Here is a 20,239-nt window from a genome sequence, read left to right as displayed (position 1 = left end):
ATCACACACACTTTGCACGATCTTGATTTTGAGTATGTGTAGTCATCTATTTTAGTCTAAGTTCTTGACTTAGTAATAAATGTGAATGCAAGTGTGCCATGTTTGATCCCTACCAAACTCCACATATCAACCTTACAGTAGGAATCAAAAGGGGCAAAATGGTGAGGAATTCATATTGATAAACTTGGAGAGATCGAGTGAATCATTTGAGGAACTTGGATTTCTTTTGCAAAATCATTTGAAAACTTCCGGAATGAAAGTTGAATAAAGATTGGGTGATTAGTGCTCTAATTGTTATTCTGTCTCTTAACTACTCAAGACAAGGAGAGACAGTGTCTTGTGGGAATCAGGGGTAGGGGTAAGCCACCGTGCCAAAGATTATTTGATTTGAGAGAGAGTACATATACATTGCGCCTATACACTTGAAATAAAACAGCATAGTAGCAACTCCTGATCAACAACCAAGTCTTTGTTTTCTTTCGTCCTTTACTTAGGACGAGCAAAGATTCAAACTTGGGGGTGGGGGGCGGGGTCGTTGACGATCGTTAGCGATCAGTTTCGACCATCAATACTAAAAAATAAATGAGAACTAGTTATGCTTGTAATGCATATTTGTGTTTGATTAATAAATATTCTACTAGCAATAGGACTACTAACATCTTGTAGAGAATGAATATAAAATGGAGGAGAATCGACATTAAAACAAGCGATCATTCAAGCTTGCTCACAGCAGCGATAAAAAAAAAGGACAAACCAAAAGCACAAACTACGAATCAGAAAACAACATGTGGAGATGGAACCGGCTGATCAGAAAACAACGCAAACAAACGAAAGAAATCACTGGCACGTACTCAGGGAATGTCTACCATGAGGCATAAACACCGGACACGTCGCCTGAATAAGAAACCAACCGGTCACCTAACAAAAATTAAATCTTAGAGATAATCAGTAGAACACGTGGCAAGCAACAGAATGGTAAGAAATAAATTCAAAAAACTGGAAAAAATGGGAACCTGATCGGTGACTATTAGGTAAGTATATAGGGAAAATCCGAACAAAACAAAGGGAAAAAAATCTTTGTGGCCACCAATAATTTCCATGCATGTCCCGCGTCTGTATGCATCTTTACCTCGGTACCATCACTTTGAAAATGTCTTTGTGACCAGGTCATTCACCAATAACTAACCACGTATTCGCGCTTTGCGCAACTTGGATACCTGTGTAAGAATCTTATGTATATTAATAATTCCCATGCGTGCCCCGCGCCTCTATGTATCTTTACCTCGGTATCATCACTTTGAAAATGTCTTTGTGACCAGGTCATTCACCAATAACTAACTACGTGGTCGCGCTTTGCGCAACTTGGATACCCGTGTAAGAATCTTATGTATATTAATATATTTGTGCCATTTTAGCTGATCTACGGTGTTTCCTATTGCATTTTCAACCGAAATTTTGGAATTTCGGTGTCACATTTCCAGAAATTTTCATTGTATTTGGACCAAAATTATTTAAACTTTTAACGAATTTCGACTGAATTTCAATGAACTTTGACCAAATTCAAAAAATTAGAAAAACCAAAATTTCGGACGAGATAATGAGTTGTCGGGGGGTTAGAAGTAACCAAAATTTCAGAAATTTTGAACCGAAATTTTATTCACTGCTGATCCATCACTGATTGTTATCAAGAGTCACTGGTTCGAACCGAAATTGTTAGTGGCTTCATGTAAATCTGACTAGATATGGCATTCTGGACTAAAGAAATCCAGTATTTAACATCTAGAGATGTATGTTATGTTCGTTGAACACTTGAACCATTCTTCAGTAGTAACTCATCATTAGATCCAAGTCAACCTATATGAATTGCAAGTAGACATGACGGGCCTAAAAGATAAACAGAGTTCAAAACTATACGAAAATCACAAAACGTAGGTACCTTGAGGAAGCAAATAGGTTTGCTTAATAGATGATGTTCGTTAGGAGGACACTATTAATGATGTTGGAAATAAAAAACATGATTCAGTTTAGGCTCCCATCTCCCGCATTCTGAACTGTTAATGGTCAAAGTTTAATCTCCTGCCTCCTAGCGAGAGGGAGATGGGAGTGTACGCCGTACGTGGTGCTAGCCGGCGAGGTCCTGCCTCTTGGCTGAGAGGGGTCGCTGCGGCGAACGATCTCGAGCATCTTATAGCCCACGAAGATTCTCAGAAGCTGGCTACCAACCAACTACTTCTTAAAATCTTAAACTTTTCCAAATAGCCCCTAAAATAAGATGGTGGTGGCAGCCAGAATTAGGGAGAGCAATTTAGAGAGAGGAAGATGGCCAGGGAATGGCGCGGCGCGGTGTTGATGGTCGTTAACTCGGAAGGGTGGATTGTTTACCTGGTGACGCTTCGGTTACTGAGTAGGTCATGGACGACTGGCTTTCCAAACTCCTGTTGAAGACTCTACCTTGGCCAGGTTTTCTAGTCAAGTTTATTCGAGATTCAATGACTGATGTTGAATATCTAGCTGCATTCAATAGTCCTTATTTTCTAATGACGTGGTGCATTGTGGTGGTGAAAAAGTTTAGTTTGTTCACTACTTTAGATTTAGGGGATGTTTGGGAGGGAGGGGCTAAACTTTAGCCACTCTCTCAAAAATATATGTCCCTAACATAAGTCTATTGGGGAGAGACTGTATGTTTGTTTTTGAGAGAGTCCCAGACACCCCCTTAGAAGATTGGCACCACGGACAGTTGATCTTGAGCATATCCGGACTCTCAAGGAGTCTACTACGCGAACGTTCGTGGAAGGCGAATCTGACGATCCGTTTTGACACGTTAGCCTTTCTTCGTACTAAATCACGTGCCTAATCATGATTTGCATATATTTTATCGTTTCTGTTATAATCAATTCTGTGAATGCTTCGTCCTTTTCTTTCTCTAAGTTTGTTTAGGTTGGACTTTTTTTTAAAGAAAATATTCACTAAAATTTCTAATTGCAGATATAATTTATATATAGAAAGTTTTTATATATAAAGTCTATATATATAAAGAGTTTATATACATAAAGTCTATATATATATAAATTTTTTATATGAAAAATCTGTATATATAAAGGGTATCAGAAAGTCTACCTGTGAAAAGTTTTCAAAAAATAGTTAACATAAAAGTTTCCGTTAATAAGAGTAAGGAAATCTGAAAAACAATCGGCTTGAAAAAAGAAAAAGAAAAACCAGTTCTCGTAAAAGATGAAAGAGAAAAAAAAAAGAAAACTTAGGGTGTGTTTGAGAAGGAGGGGATTGAGGAGATTGGGAAGGTACGCAAAACAAGATAAGCCATTAGCACATGATTAATTGAGTATTAACTATTTTAAACTTTAAAAATGGATTAATATGATTTTCTAAAGTAACTTTCCTAAAGAAATTTTTTGCAAAAAAACACACTATTTAGTAGTTCGAGAAGCGTGCGCGCGGAAAACGAAATAATCTCTTACGCAGCCTTAATCACATAAAAGTGGAAACAGATAAACAAATACGTGTGTGAAGAAGTATCGATCCCCCACCTGTTCGCGAGATCGGCTAACCGCGAACGTTCGTCCACTAGCTCTTTCGGACTTGGATCCTCGTAAGTCGTCGCTGCCCATCTCTTTCAATATTTTGAGGCTTATCGTTTCGTTTTTCTGGTATAAGTAAAGGAAGTGTAGATGAGTGAATCAAGCGTTACGGGCACCAAAGCACCCAAAATACAGAAGCTCGCTGCAGCGTCTGCAGACCTGTAGTCTAGCGAAGTTCCACCTAAGACAACCCAAATCCTCATACTCTAATTTGCATGGAGCAAACGTTTGGAGACTGCACGGGACACAGCAGTTGATCAGATCTCGAGGTATGTATCTACTTTTGAACCTGAATATCCTCTTCCTTTTTCATTTTTGTTCTTGTTATGCTTGCCGATTTCTTCTCTGGGCAACCGGCGTCTACACTCGATTATTTTCTCTCAAATTAATTTGGGTTTTTCACATCTACCTTCCTCTGTTAATAAATTTACTTTTGTCCAGGCTCTTGTCACGGAGGACCCTTATTTATTCTTCTGTGCCATATATGCTTTGGAAACAATTCACGTTTTCATAGCCGTCGTTCTCCATCACATGCTTGCTGCTGCCTGTGAGATAGGAAACAAGAAGATTTCTTGTCAAGCAGAACTTTAGCAACGCAAAGGCTGGAGGCTTATTTTCCAAGGTTTGATATCATCGATATTACGACCAACTAATTTTGCACACAAATTTATGAGCGGTCAGATTGTTGTCTGCACGAATCGTATAGGGTAGTAGCTAGCAAGCAAATTAAGTTAACTTTCGATGCTCCAGAATCAAAATTTTGTCTAAAAGGAGGCCCGCACAATTGCGCGGGTATCTCCATTTTTGCAAATGTTAAAAATCTTTTACGATGCTTAAAGATTCTAACTATATACTTTTTTATAAAGAAAAAGTTGTCTCAAATCATCTAAATGGTCTTTTTAAGACTTGCTTGGAGAGAGCTACAAATCAGATGTCCAATGTCGTAAAAAAAATCGGACGGTCAAATGTTTCAGTTGACCGTTGGTACAACATTAAGTTATACATGGTGAAACAGAAAATCAGCCTCTGAAACATATAAATTTTTTTGAAACACAATAAAAACACATGATGAAATATATATGCTATCACGTAAAAAACATTAAGTTTTTATTGTTTTAAACATATGTTTTTCTTTCATCAGAATATAATTATGTGATATCTTATTGTAAAGATTTAATTATAACGAATTCAACGGTGTGATCGAATCATTCATCAGATAAGTGGTTTAGAAGAAAAGAGATTTTTAAGATCATTAAATAGTTGCATGCATGCACAGTATGGGGAGTAAGCCAATAGAATGGCATGAGAGGGAGTAGAGGCATGAGCGTCTCATACTTTTTCAGCGTGAAGCATTGAGTTGTATATGGTGAAATAAAAAATTCAGTTATTGAAACATTTAACTTTTCTATGAAACATAATGAAAATTTACGTTGAAACATATTGCTATTGCGTCTGAAACATTAAACTTAATGGATTGAAACATATATTTTTCTTTCATCGGAATGCAATGATGTGATATCTTGTTGTAAAGATTTAATTATAACAAATATAATAGTGTGATCATATCACAGATTGGACAAGTAGATAAGAAGAAAAATTATTTTGAAGAACACTATAACGAGTACATATGGATGTGCGGAGTGGATAGGGAGGTAGTAGTTTGTCCGTCCGATTTTTCTTTGTTGCGTCAGATGTCTGATAGCAAGAATTTTCGAACTTGCTTCCATGGAGAAAAGCCGAGGACTTCTTTGCATGTTTGAACTTTGAGGCATAAAACTATAATGAGATCTTCAGGTCACATATGGAATTAATTTTCTATGGAATTTGATCTCCTTTTGTTTTTCTTAATGGCCAAAGGTTTTTTTTCTCATGGGTGCTAGTTGTACTATTTGTTGCAATTATGGTTATCTCTTACTATATACTAAAAGTCTTATTAAACTTCCTAAACTCCTAAATCATCACGTGATGCTCTAACAAAAATCATATAAATTTTGGTAAAAGAAACAAAAACATCTAACCCTTAATTTTCATTTAAATTGGTAAACCTGCTATTTTAGGCCACTGAATTTATCTCATCGAAAGAGATCAACCGGAGCCTGCACTGTTAGTTTTGACTGATATAACTAGAGCCTCAAGCGGTCAAGTCCACCTCGCCTCCCTATGCGTGCGGACGTGTCCCTCCCATGCATGCGAACGCACGTGCGCATGCCGGAAAAAATCTATTAACTTATTAAATGAATAGAATGGAGCCTCCACGTTCGCTATCACAGTTTAGAAATTCTCATATTAATCGGAGAAAAAGAAAAATAGAGTCCATATAGAAATACAATTTCGAAATAGTTGAAATTCGGAATTAAAAATTAAAGAATATTGAAAGAGGAGAGTACAGTCCATAGAGAAATACAATTTAGAAATAACTGAAATTCGAAATTAAAAAATAAAGAATATCAGAAGAAGAGTATAGAGTCCAGATAGAAATATAATTAAGAAATAATAGAAATTCGGAATTAAAAATAAGGAATATTAGAAGTAGAGTATAGAGTCCATATAGGAATTTAAAACTAACTAAAATTCAGAATAAACATAATAAAATTAAAAGTAGAGTTTAGAGTCCGTATAAAAATACAATTTACAAATAACTAAAATTCAAAATTAAAAACACGTGAAGAAGAGTAATAGAGGAATTCAATTTAGAAGTAACTGAAATTTGAAATTAAAAATTAAAGAATATTGAAATATGAGTTTAGAGTCCACATAGAAATACAATTAGAAATAATAAAAATTCAGAATTAAAAATAAATAATACTGAAAAAAGAGCCTAGAATCTATATAGAAATACAATTTACAGATAACAAAAATTTGGAATTAAAAAAAAGAAATATTGAAAGACGAGAATCTATATAGAAATACAATTAACAGATAACAAAATTTCGGAATTAAACAAATTAGAAATATTGAAAGACAAATCTAGAGTCCATATAGAATATAATTTAGAAATAACTAAAATTTAATATTAAAATAATTAATAACTAACGCATATATAAAATACAATATGAATATTACACATTAGTAGTTTCGTAAAGTTAGTATAAAATTTTAAATTATGTTGTCATTTTAATATATTTTAATAATTAATTGAGAAAACGCCATCACCGTGTCAAGTTTCTATGACAAGCTATGATTTATATCATATACAACACAATTTGATGAAGATGGATGAGAGATAATATCCTACTCCTCTCCTTTTGGGAATACTAGCTGAATACGGTATCAATTTCCAGTTGAACCGCCGGTTTTAGATAAGGTAGTGGGAACGTGGGATGGGTGAGAGAAGAGAAAAATAAGAGAAAAAAGGCGCGCATAGGACTCGAACTGCCGACCTGTGGTCAGAAGAACGAAGCTCCTACCACTGTGCTATGCACTCGTTTGTGAAGATATTTGACCCATGTTGAGCCGGTGGTCCAACCGGTTGAACCATGCAAACCATGAGCCGACGGCTTCACCGGTTCAACGTCCGGTCCGGTCCTAATAACTTTTAACACAGGGTGATACTATGACAGAATCCTACTCTGTTACATAATATATGGACCTGGCCGTGTGGGTACCCGGTACCCATATTTACCACAGTAGCCCCCGAGATCTTCACAGTCAAGTTGCAGTCTTCTCAGTGGTTCATGACCAATACTGAGGGCTTCATCTTCCCTGTGAAGGCTTCGCGAGTGCTTACTTCTTGAAACCTCATTTTGATATCTTGCAAAGAAGTCATGGAGGGCTTGTCAAATAGATTAAATAAATAGGTGTATCGAATAGATGAATAAATAGGTGCATCGAATAGATGCACCTAATAGGTGTAGCCTTGGTAAACAACTAAACATATAGTCAAGAACTATAATCTTAGCCAACCGAGTGGCTTAATTTGATGACATACCTTATGCGATGTGATATACCGACTGCTTCCCAACCGAGCAATTCACTTTTTTATTTTTCACTTTTGCATATGTGGTATGATATGTAGGTATGCTAGCGTGGATTCAACATATGAAAATCCATTTTGCCCCTTTCTCCATCTTCTTCCTCTGCCTCCTCTTTCTCTTGCAAAGAGACCGTGAGCCAGCCGCTCTGCATCCCACCTCCAATCTCTCTCGGCTCTACCATCTCTTTGCCTTTGCCATTGCCTCAGGCTAGCATCACAACGAACTGGCAGTGATGGGTGGGCAATGATATTTTTTTTGCGGGGGCTTTTATATCACAGGATCCCATTCGAACAGGATAATATATGCGAGGTATCACGTACTGATACTCCCTCCATCCAAAAGTCTAAGACCTATTCCATTCTTTGGTTTTTTCAAAAGTCTAAGCCATATTTATAATCACTATGTGCTGAATTAAATTGTTGATCGGAACTCAAGAAGCCATTTTGGCACTTATTGGTTGCATGTCCATTGGTTTTATCATATGGTGACTGAATTAATTGCTCCTTGATATTGATGCAAAAAGAAATAGATGACTTTTGGATAGAGGAAGTACCAATGAGTATCAGGTTATAATACCGGTGAGTATTGGATGATTCATGTGAGTTGTCAGGTGATGCTTGCGAGGCACCACATGATATTTGTGTATACCGGTGGGTATCAAATGATTCCTATGAAGTATCAGGTGATACTTGCGAAGTATCAGATGATACTTGCGAGATACCACGCCATACTTATAATATCGGTGATACCTATAGGTATCAAATGATTCTTGTGAGGTGTCCTATGATACTTACAAGGTACCAGATGATACTCGTGAGGTATTAGACGATACTCTTCATGGGCGGCAATGTAGTTGATGAGGAGAAGTTCCTCTACCATCCATGGCCCATGTTCGCTGGAGGCCACGTCCTCCACCGTCTACACCCCACAACGGAGCTCGACGCCGGTGGCCCACTACTACATATTCGGTTTGCATACGGCTAAAACTGATTTTTGCATGCGGACAGCATGCGCCAAAAGGTCTGCGAAAATCCAGATTTTCATACGGTTGTGTCGGCCGCATGCAAAAACAACAAAATCACGAAAAAAATAAAAATAAAAAACCCAAAATGCCCGCCGCCGGTGGATCCGCCATCCCCACCGCCCGCCGTAGTCATCGCTGGCACGGGATCCGTGCGGGGCGGACGGCACTGCCACCGTCCGCCATCGTTGTTGGATTCGCCGGCCCCACCGCCCCACTGTAGTCATCGCTGGAGTAGGATCCGCATGCGGCGACAGCCGCTGCTGCTGCCCGAGCCCACCGTTCCCCGCACCGGATCCATGCGGGGCGGCACCGCTGCCGCCGCCCCCGTCGTTGTCGGATCCGTCGCCCCCACCACCCACTGTCGTTGCCGGCGGCATATCCGTGCGAAGGAGGGCCCCGGCGCCGGATCTGCGAGGGGACAAGCCCGCCAAATCCACTCGGGGCGGCGCTGCTCCCGGCCGCTTCCTCATCGGCGGCGATGGCAGCTGCCCACCCCCGGCCTCACCACCTCGTCGGTGCCGCTCGCCGTCATCGCCAGCCGTCACGCACGCGCCGCCGCTCCAGCTCTCAGTGAGAGGCAAAGAGAGGAGAAAAGGAGAGATCAGAGGAGAGGAGAGGAGAGGAAAATAGAGATGAGAGAGAGAAGAGGAAAATATATGATTTGGGAGAGAGAGAGGGGGGAGAGGTCTAAAAATTTGAAGTGATGAGGAGGGAAAGAGAGAGGAGGGGAGAAAAATCTACGAAAATGAGTGTGCTATTTTCGCATGCGGTCCTCTTAAGAGGTCCGTCTGTGAAAATATATTTTCACATGCAATCACTTAATAGGTTCGTCTGCAAGAATAGGCTTATTTTTGCATGCGGCTCCCTGTGAGACCCGTTTGCGAAAATTGATTTTGGCCTACGGGTATCTTAAGAAGCCGTATGCGAAAATGGAAGTCGATTTTCACAGACGTTGTCTCTTACTGTCCGTCTGCAATTTATGTTGGGTCTTGTCCAATAAAATCATTTTTGTAGTAGTGGCCGCATCCTCCTCTCGCTGAGGAGGTACTCCTCCACGGCCCGCACTGGAAGTTGCCGTCGTTGGCCGCATTCAGCTCTTGCGACTTCCTTGGATAGGCAGAGGACAAAGGGATCCCGCCCCAATGGGATTTCGGCATGTAGCTTTTTTTTTAAGATGTCTATGTAGGTTGTTCTGGCTCTATGGCTGCGTTCATTCTCAGCCGTTCTCAACTCTCCCTCCTCGTTTTCCACGCGCACGCTTTTCAAACTGCTAAACGGTGTGTTTTTTGCAAAAAGTTTCTATATAAAAGTTGCTTAAAAAATCATATTAATCCTTTTTTAAAAAAAATAGCTAAAACTTAATTAATCACGCGCTAAACGCTGCTTCGTTTTGCGTGCCGTAGATTGAGGGTTCCCAACCCTCACTCCCGAACACAGCCAAAGTTGTTGTACAGAGTTGTGTTGTGCAAGGAACCAGAGTGGAGGCCAAAGATAGAGATATGTGTTACTGGGTTTCTTTATTTTTTGTAAGGATAGATCTAATGGTCTATGTAATGTGTCCACCATATTAAGATAAATCGATTGGCATATGCTATATTTTTTTCTTAGAATTTATAGGATATTTTAATGATATTTGGAGGCTTGACATGTGACAGCTTAAGAGCGTTCTAAGGATATTTAATATGTTTTTATCATACGAAGTAGATAATCATGCACTTACAAAATCCAATAGCACAGCTTGTATTATATTCCTCTCTAAAGGTTAATGGCTTATTTCAAATTAATTTTCAGGTTACGAGCAAAAGATAGATGGTGGAATGGAAGCATCGTTAGTATCTGGGATATTGAATATTGTGGGTAATAATTTAGCTCCACTGGTGATCAAAGAGTTTAGCTCTATGGCAGGTGTGACCAAAGATCTTCAGGAACTCCAGGATCTAGTTGAGGAGATCAACAATTGGTTACAAACAGTAGGTGATAAAGCTATGAGGAATGACCGATCGTCTAATTGGCTAAAAAAACTGAAAGACGCAGCGTACGATGCTGAAGATTTGGTCCATGAGTTCCATATTGAGGCTGAGAAACATGAAGAAAATGTTGTTGGTGTCAAGAATGTTATCGTCAAGCACTTCTGGACAAAACCAAAATCAGTTGTCTTCGAATTCAAGACAGCTCACAAAATCAAGGCAATAAAGAAGAGATTTGATGAAATTGTGAAGGGAAGAAGTTGCTACAGCACAATAGCAAATAGTATACCCGTGGATCGTCCTGCTCAGCATATAAGCAAGACAATTGGGGAGGTGCCTCATTGGACTATCGTGGATGAGACATCAATATTTGGGAGGGACAAAGAGAAGAACTGGGTGATATCTAAGCTGACAGAGTCTAGTATTCAACAAAACATAAAAATTATTTCAGTCATTGGATTAGGCGGCTCCGGCAAAACTACTCTCGCGAAGCTAGTCTTTAACGATGGTAACACAATAAAGCAGCATTTTGAACTTATACTGTGGGTTCATGTGTCATGAGAATTTGATGTTGAGAAGCTTGTCGAGAAGTTGTATGAAGCTATTGCTGGAGACAAGCCTAACCATCTCCCATTGCAGCATGTGAGCAGAACAATCTCAGACAAGCTGGCTGGGAAGAAGTTCCTAGTTGTAATGGATGACGTTTGGACGGAAGACCACACTCACTGGGAGCAATTCATGGTACATCTGAAGAGTGGTGCTCCTGGAAGTAGCATTTTACTCACTACTCGTAGTAGAAAAGTTGCGGAAGCGGTAGATTCTACATATACATTTGACATGCCATTCTTGTCTGAGGACGACAGCTGGAAAGTGTTCGAGCAAAATTTAGGAAGCGCTGCGATCGGTTTGGACCCTGAATTCGTACAAGTCGGGACAGAAATTGTGAAGAAATGCAGTGGTGTGCCGCTTGCAATTAAAGTTCTTGCAGGTGTCCTCCGTGGAATGAAAGGAATAGAAGAATGGCAATCCATCAGAGATAGTAATTTGTTAGATGTTGAGGATAAAGAAAGTAAAGTATTTGCTTGCTTATCGTTGAGTTATTTTCATTTACCGCGTCATCTAAAGCAATGCTTTATACATTGCTCTATATTTCCAAGAGGCTATGTAATCACCAGGCGCCTTTTGATTTCCCAATGGATCGCTCATGGCTTCATCCCGACAAACCAGGCTCAACAACCAGAAGATGTTGGAATTGGCTACTTTGATTCCCTTCTGAAAGTGGGTTTTCTTCAAGATCAAGATGAAGACCATTTCCAGCTTGGCCGTGACAAAGTGACATGCAAAATGCATGACCTTGTTCATGATCTCAGTAGAAAAATTTTACAGGATGAATTTGTGTCCAAGATAGAAACTATTGATCAAACAAAGAAGTGCAGATATTTATCTTTGACTTCATGCAGTGGGAAGGTTGATAGGAAACTATATGGCAAGGTCCGTGCATTCTATGTTTCTAGGTGTAAACTTGCATCTAAAAAGACTATGAAAAAGCAGCGTTGCATCCGCTCTGTTATATTGAAGTATATAAATATTGATTCATTGCCTCTGTTCGTATCCAACTTTGAATACATGGGCTATCTTGAAATCAGCAATGTTGATTGTGAAGCACTCCCAGACGCTATCTCACATTGTTGGAACTTGCAGGCTCTTCATGTGATAAACTGCACCAGACTTGCAAATTTACCTGAGTCTATTGGTAAGGTTAAGAAGCTTAGAACTCTAGAATTAGATTGTGCTTGGAATGTCAGGAGTTTACCTCAGTCTATCGGTGATTGTGATAATCTTGGAAGCTTATACATACACAGTTGTGATATCAAAGATATGCCAAATTCCATTGAAAAATTAGAAAATTTAAGGGTCCTTAGTGTTGTGTGCTGCACAGATTTGCGGCAACTGCTCCCGTCAGAACCCTTTGGGAAGCTTCGCAACTTACGGACCATCACTTTAACAGATTGTTGGGCTCTAGAACACCTGCCACAGTGCATCACTCTATTGGGTCATCTACAATATCTAGACCTTTCATCTTGTACTAAGCTTAGAGAATTGCCTGAAGGCATAGGGGCCTTGAAAAAGCTTGAAGTTTTGAATCTAGAGAGATGCAAGAGATTGCGTGGCCTGCCAGCAGGTTGTGGGCAACTGATTCGTGTACAGCAGTTGGGCTTGTTTGTTATAGGAGATAGGACTAAGCATGCAAGGATCTCAGAGCTTGAAAAGCTTGATAAGCTTAATGGAGAATTGCAGATAAAAAATATTAAACATGTGAAGGATCCATTTGATGCAGAAATGGTTCACTTGAAGAGAAAGAATGACATACGGAAGTTGTCATTGGATTGGTCTTCAAGGTGGGAGTTTGGGGCTAGACATATGGAAGAAAAGCTTTCTGTTGAAGAAAGGACAGAAGAAGAGTTATTGAATATGAAAAACGATCTGGATTTGCTCAACAATCTTGAACCACCATTGGAAATTGAGGAGCTCACAGTTATTGGCTATAGGGGTCTCCAATTACCACGTTGGATGACAAAGCAATGGGATTCTTGTGATCTGAAATACATGCATATGCTAAAGCAGAGCAATCCACCTCAATTCTGCCAACTGACTAAACTAGTGTTGGTAAACTTACCAAACTTGGAGCACCTATGGGGACTTGCGGATTTACCTAGGATAAAGACTCTTGAGCTGAGAGAAATGCCTAAGTTGATAGAATTGCTTACTACCACAATTGGATTAGAAAATAGGGAGGAAGAAGACCAAGTGCAGTGCTGTTTCCCTGACCTCTCCACTCTAGTAATAAGTGACTGTCCAAGATTGATAGTGAAGCCATACTTTCCAGATTCTCTGAAGAATCTTACATTGGAAGGAAGCCATGAGCAATTGCTTTCCTCAGGATGCTTCTTCCATCCGCATCATGCAGCTCATGGTCATGGCAATGAGTCTTCATCTTCGTCCTGTATTGTGGATGTGAAGTATCCCCACCTCACGGAGTTAAAACTTGGTCGACTGATAGGCTCGTCATCTGGCTGGGAGATGCTGCGGCACCTCACTGGACTTCGTACATTGGAAATATCCGAGTGCAGGGACCTTAGGTATTTGCCCGAGAGCATGCGGAGCCTCACCTGCCTCCATAGGCTGGCCATAGATCGCTGCAAAAATCTTTGCGTGCTGCCGGAGTGGCTTGGGGAACTGCAATCTCTACAGGATTTGCGGTTCGAAAATCTCCCAATAATAACGTCCATCGCCCCTCAATCAATACAACGCCTCACATGCCTCCAAGTGTTGCATATAATGTCATGCCATGCCCTGCAGCAACTGCCGGAGCAACTCGGGGAACTCTGCTCACTCCGTGCGCTTCACCTTTGTGATTTGCCTGGTGTGACATGCCTTCCTGAGAGCATGCAACGCCTCGCCTCACTTCAATACCTCATCCTGGTTCACTGTGACGCGCTGACCCATCTTCCAGAGTGGCTAGGTGAACTCTCTGCACTTCAAATGTTCAGTATCCATGGATGCTCCGGCCTGACATCGTTGCCCCAATCCATACAACGTCTTACCGGCCTAGGGGCATTATGTATACGTTGCTGTCCTACGCTGGTTAGGCGTTGCAAGGAAGGAGTTGGGGAGGATTGGCACCTGGTCTCTCATATTCCGGATTTGTTATTGAGGGACAACTAGGGGCTTCAACATATATCAGCAAACATATTCTAACACAAACAAACTTAGCCAGGTGAAACATTTCTTCTTTTGTGAAAGATTTCACTTCAATTTTTTTGAAGGAACAAATACTTCCCTTTATAAGCACGGCACCAGCGCACCACATTTATTTTTACCAAACCACATAATTGTATTATGGTCAAAGTTACACAAAACCACACACATGTGACACGTAACCCTGAGTATTACGTTCGAGGAATTTCACAAAACCACACCGTTATCCAATTTGACTTGTTATTATGCCAAAGTAAAAGTGTGTAAACTTAGATAGCTACTACAACTGGTGTATGATAGGTCAAAGAAGTTATAAGTTTGACATGTAATTTTAAAGGTCATAGCAATGTTGGATCCAAGAATTATTGATCAAATGTGTGGTTTTTATGAAACTTTATGACCATGATACTTAAGATTATTTGCCACTATCAAAGACCATGTGGTTTTATACAACTTAGATCATATATAATTTCCGTGGTTTTATGAAATTTACTCATTTAAATATTAAGTTATATCATAGCGTGGAAGAAGAGCTGCTACTCCCTTGAGGCACTTCTTTTCAGCAAAATCAACTATTCAAAATTTTGACTAATAATTGAACAAAAGTATACTTCATATGTCCACAAAATACAAGGGGTTGCACTTGTAAAGTACCTAACCAAAGTCTCTTATATTTCTGAAGAGAGATGTATGTGTTTCTTGTCATGTATATAGTTTCACTACAGCTTTATTGGAAAATATTGTGATATGATGCTAATTTTATATAGTTGTTGATAATATATTATTAAAGAAACTAATGTTCAAAGTATAACTGTGATGATCGTGTAAAAATCAAATACGACTTAAATTTTAGAACCAGGGGAAGTTTATTTCGGCCCATGTTTAATCTTTTGACTCGCTGTCCATTAGTCTATGTATTTGGCTGATTGCCGGCGCTTTGATTAGCCTGGTACCACTTACCAGCTCTTCGATCATCAGCCTAAATTTTTGCTAGTTGCACATACTCCGTCCGTTTATAAATATTTGGCGCCGTTAATTTTTTCAAACATGTTTGATCATTCGTCTTATTAAAAAAATTAATTAATTATTAATTCTTTTCCTATCATTTGATCATTGTTAAATATACTTTCATTATACATATAGTTTTACATATTTTACAAAAATTTTTTTAATAAAACGAACGGTTAAACATGTGCTAAAAAATTAATGGTGTCAAATATTTAGAAAACGGAGGGAGTATATGACTTTGTGTATATATATTATTTGAGTTTTGATATGTTTTTGATGTATACATTGTAGAAGAAAGGTGTCCATCCACTTTGCCCTGCCGACAAAATTCTCAGGTGGTCTCGTGTTTCCTGCAGTTTTAACTCGGAGCAATATGTGAAGGAATCAAAACTGAAAGCACACGGACACGGCATTTCGCCAAGAAAGGAGTAGGTAGGATGGCGGCAGCCGAGGAGCGCGACGCCGCGGCGGCGTCGTCGCTGGCCGAGTTCCACGCGTCGCGCGCCGGCGTCCGCGGCCTCGTCGAGTCTGGCGCCACCGCCGTGCCACCGCTCTTCCTCCTCCCGCCAGGCTGCGGCCGCGAGCGCTCGCCGCCGCCGCCGCCGCCGCAGCGAGCGACGGCCTTCGCCATCCCGACCGTTGACCTCTCCCTCCCGCGCTCGGCCACCGTCCCGCTCGTCCGCGCCGCCGCGACCTCGTGCGGCTTCTTCCACGTCACCAGCCACGGCGTCCCGCACGGCACCGTCGCCTCCGCCGTCGCCGCCGTGCGGGCGTTCCACGAGCAGCCCGCCGCCTCCCGCTCGCCGTGCTACTCGCTGGCGCCCGTCGGAGGCGTCGCCTACTCCACCATCCCCATCCAGCAGCAGCCGCTGCCGCAAGGCGGCTCCTCCAGCGACCACCGCGCCGCCACCGCTGCGTCTCCTCTCCTCCCATGGCGCGACTCGCTGGTGGTACGCTTCGGCCCGGGCGCGCCGCCCAACCTCGGACGCCTCCCGGCGGCCTGCCGGGACGCGCTGCCGGAGTACCAGCGGTCGCTGACGGTGTTCGGGAAGGAGATGGTCGGGCTGCTGTCGGAGGCGCTCGGCGGCGGCGGCGGCGGCGGCGTCGGGGCGGAGCGGCTGGAGCGGGAGATGCAGGTGGAGGGGTGGCTCATGGCGTGCCACTACTACCCGCCGTGCCCGGAGCCGGAGCGGGTGGTCGGCAGCCTGGAGCACACCGACCCCAGCCTCTTCACCGTCCTGGCGCAGGACGCCGTCGGCGGGCTGCAGGTCCGGCGGGAGGAAGAAGAAGGCGGCGGCGGCGGAGGCGAGTGGGTCGACGTGGCGCCGGTCGCCGGCGCACTGGTGGTCAACGTCGGGGACGTGCTCAAGGTACCGTTTGATTAACTTATCTTTGCAACTCGACACGTCCTATTGATAGCCGATGATAAGTAAAAATATGTAGTAATAAAATATTACCGTTTCAGTCACAGAGAAATTGTTACAGTCAACTTGGCTGTAATTAACAGTATTAGTTTTGGACTTAGAAGATGACGTACCAGCTACATTTGTATAGTATAAGAAAAGCCTGGATAATATTACCGTTCTGTAACTATTTTCTTAAGAAAAAGATTAAGCAGTCCAAATTGTCTTATAATATTTTAAGAAGTCTGAAACGATATTAGTTACTAAGAAGCTTTGAATTTTTTTGTCATTTTTTTTAAAAAACATAGTAAATAGTAACATTTCTTACAGGATTATTAAAATATATTCAATGTTAGATTTACTTAAGCTGATTTAATATTTTATAGATGTTGTTAAGTTTTTCTATAAATTTTGTCAAAGTTAGTTTGATCGATTTTTTTTAAAAAATAGTAAATAGTAACATTTCTAATAATACTATTAAAATATAGATGTTGGTAAGGGTTTCTATAAATTTTGTCAATGTTATTTTGATCATTTTTTTAAAAAAAACATAGTAAATAGTAATATTTCTAAAAATATTATATTAGAATATATTCAATGCTAGATTTTCTTAAACTAATTTAGTATTATAGATGTTGCTAAGTTTTTCTATAAATTTTGTTAAAGTTGAAAAACTTAAGTAGAAAAAAGTCAAAGTACCTTATAATATGAAACGGAGAAAACGGAGAGAGAAGCTTCTTGGTGTATAAAGTTTGACACATGGCCACGTGGGTACTAGTACTACACTCACACCCTCCATTCCTAAATATATGTACCTTTTCCATAATTTAAATTTTAAACACAAAATAAGCATTTTTATACATAATATAAGCGGTTTTAGGATAATGATTTCAACACATGGGAATCTAAGTAGGTTTTAGCTGATCTGGTGCTTCCGAGGAAAATTCAAAATTTGACTGATAATTTGCATACCTGAAATAAAATATTTTACTTTTACCATAATCTGTGCTAAACAATCTATGAATTCTTATATTTAGAAACCTAAGGAAGTACTAGTAGGAATGATCTTGGCCTTCAAAATTTCTTGGTTGAATCTATAGCCCAACCCCTTTAATCTATACTGTTCAATTAGAACGGGGTAATATGCATGTAGCACAAAATTGTTCCCCATGTTAGTACTTCTTGGGAGGCTGTGATCGGCATTACGTCTATGTAAACTAGTTGATACCTCACGCTTTGTTACCGGATATGTGGATGAATACATGTTATATATTATAGAAATAGTAGATGTATATGTTTAAATAATATGGAGATAATGATTTGACATTGCTTGCATATTGAGTTCTAAAATGCAACAAATTTGTAAATGATATGTTATGTTTGCATGATATTTAAAATATTCTAGATAATAATTACTAGTGGGTGATGACGTCGCACACTTGCATATTAAGTTTTAGGAGTTAGCGGGCATCAACTTTATAGTAAGATATGATTTTAATAGATTTGGTGTGCAACTAATATTTGAATAGATTTAGTATACAATACTGGCCGGCTCGGGCTTTACCCCGGTGAAAAAAAAAAAGATTGTCAGCTGTACATATTCTGGAAGCTTATATATATTCTAGTAATTATATACCTATGTACTTACACCACAATTGTCAGATGGTTTCGAACGAGGAGTACAAGAGCGTGGAGCACAGGGTGGTGATCAAGTCTAGCCAAGACGCCAGGGTCTCCATTGCTGTCTTCTTCAACCCAGCCAAGCGCGATGCCTCCGACCTGTTCGGGCCCCTCCCGGAGCTCCTCACCGCGGAGAGGCCGGCACGGTTCCGGCGCTTCTCCGTGCCGGAGTTCATGCGTTCTCGAAGGGAATCCGGCCATGGCAAGTCATCGATCGATTCATTCAGGATTGCTGCAGATTAATGACGGCTCAGCAGGCAACATTCATGGACAAGGTGATGCTACCGAGTAAAAGATGTCTGAAGTATTTTCAACGCTTAATGGATATGATTGTTGTAGATGTGTGTGCAATAGGGGGTATATTAATGGGTTTAGCCTTGTACATTAATAGGGTGTACATTAACAACAAAAGGTTTGCACCACACTTGTTTGATTGGACAATCTCATCGGTCGAGTATAAGAAATAAGGGTCGGTAATTAACTCGGTGATGATCTCTTCGATTCCATGCAAATTAGATAAACTAGGAAGAAAACCCACACACATAAGCGGGCATTTTATTTTACCTTGCATAAAATTTAATTATTTTAAGAGAACTATTAGGTTATAGGGGTTGTTTAGCTGAAGCTCAGGCCTCCGAAATGGGAAGCCGGACTCAGGCTAATGATGCATGACAGTGATTCAGTACAGGCGTCCAGAAAATCTTTCTGGCCTTCAACCGAACAGCGCTCAGGCTCCTTTTCACCAGGGCACGAACCAAAGATCATAGTACTGATAATTATTGTTGATGCTCTTTAACCCTGGTCTGTGCAACTCAGACTCTGTACACCTGTTATTTTCAGAGAGAAATGGCCTGTGATATTGCACAAGCTTTATTGTTGTTGCCCTTTTTTCCTTTCTCGTTATTTTCTTAACATTGCTGCTTGTACATTGTTCCTTAATGCAATTTTTGAAGCCAACTATGAATTTTTTTTAGCCATCAGTTTTCTTGGTTTTGTGTTTGCCATTTGGAACTACTATTTCAAAGGTACAGGCTATCCTATTTACTTTTACCATGTTTCAGGAAAGTGATATTGGAAAATCTTGTCATGACCAACATGTATAGTGCAGGTTTCACTATTAACTAGTGTCTTCTCCTGGGGTTGTGCGAGGAGTTGCCAATGTGTGGTGGCGATGATGTTTGTTTTTCTTTTTTTGTTTTTTCCTGGTTACGATTCCTAAGATTGTAGTTTTATGTTTTTTTTCCTTGCTATAGCAATATGAAACTTCGCACTGTCTTGTATTTGTTGTTTAATTTCAAAAAACTAAACCCACATATAAAAAGGCTTATATGGGCATCCTATAAATGCTGATTGGCAACATATGAATTGTAGATAGAGAAGTATTAATATATATAGCTTGCAAAGTCTATCATAACTTGAATGGTAATTTTTCTTTTTTTTATAGGAAGAACTTGTTGCTTGGAGAATATTGTATTGCATCTGTATACATGTAAATATATTGATCATTAAAGTGATAAAGCTGAAAAAATAACATCTGATGAGAACCTTTTTTTAATCCCCTGCTTTAGGCATTGTTCTGTTGTGTTCCCTTTTTATTATTATAGTTTTTGTTGTCTGTTTGATTAGGCTATTTTGACTAGACATGTGAAGTAATCTGCATAGCGACATTTGCTTTGGAAGCCTCTTGATTGTTCTCCAATCCAAATGAACCAACGGTCCATCTTTCTCACCATTCCCATCCTAAGGTCCCTGTTATTTCGGATGATGTGGCACGTCCCTATTTGAGAGAGCTTGTTGCTTTCATATATTAAGATAGGCCACCACAATT

At 40.3% G+C, this 20,239-nt stretch overlaps 3 protein-coding genes across 3 annotated transcripts; all 3 read left to right on the top strand.

Moving 5' to 3' along the window:
* The first annotated feature begins 3,717 nt into the window (after window positions 1-3,717).
* LOC127760562 (putative disease resistance protein RGA3) lies at window positions 3,718-11,122 on the top strand. The gene is made up of 3 exons (XM_052284841.1): window positions 3,718-3,865; window positions 4,038-4,218; window positions 10,386-11,122. Exon 3 carries the CDS (start codon window positions 10,412-10,414, stop codon window positions 11,120-11,122), a length of 711 nt encoding a protein of 236 aa, XP_052140801.1. The 5' UTR covers window positions 3,718-3,865; window positions 4,038-4,218; window positions 10,386-10,411.
* Window positions 11,123-11,254: 132 nt separating this feature from the next.
* Window positions 11,255-15,771, top strand: LOC127776763 (disease resistance protein RGA2-like). Its single transcript, XM_052303338.1, has 2 exons — window positions 11,255-14,339; window positions 15,685-15,771. The coding sequence occupies exon 1, from the start codon at window positions 11,255-11,257 to the stop codon at window positions 14,285-14,287; it is 3,033 nt and encodes a 1,010-aa protein (XP_052159298.1). The 3' UTR covers window positions 14,288-14,339; window positions 15,685-15,771.
* LOC127760561 (1-aminocyclopropane-1-carboxylate oxidase homolog 4-like) lies at window positions 15,635-18,897 on the top strand. Its single transcript, XM_052284840.1, has 2 exons — window positions 15,635-16,698; window positions 18,394-18,897. The coding sequence occupies exons 1-2, from the start codon at window positions 15,766-15,768 to the stop codon at window positions 18,652-18,654; spliced, it is 1,194 nt and encodes a 397-aa protein (XP_052140800.1). The 5' UTR covers window positions 15,635-15,765; the 3' UTR covers window positions 18,655-18,897.
* Window positions 18,898-20,239: the final 1,342 nt, after the last annotated feature.

The sequence above is a fragment of the Oryza glaberrima genome, chromosome 1, assembly GCF_000147395.1.
Source record: "Oryza glaberrima chromosome 1, OglaRS2, whole genome shotgun sequence".
In the NCBI taxonomy this organism is placed as follows: Eukaryota; Viridiplantae; Streptophyta; class Magnoliopsida; order Poales; family Poaceae; genus Oryza; species Oryza glaberrima.
This window is presented reverse-complemented; position numbering and strand designations above follow the sequence as displayed.

Coding starts and splice junctions, on each gene's coding strand:
- LOC127776763 (XM_052303338.1), top strand. CDS start 11,255: ATGGATGACGTTTGGACGGAAGACCACACTCACTGGGAGCAATTCATG.
- LOC127760562 (XM_052284841.1), top strand. CDS start 10,412: ATGGAAGCATCGTTAGTATCTGGGATATTGAATATTGTGGGTAATAAT.
- LOC127760561 (XM_052284840.1), top strand. CDS start 15,766: ATGGCGGCAGCCGAGGAGCGCGACGCCGCGGCGGCGTCGTCGCTGGCC. Junction 16,699..18,393: donor ACGTCGGGGACGTGCTCAAG/GTACCGTTTGAT, acceptor CACAATTGTCAG/ATGGTTTCGAACGAGGAGTA.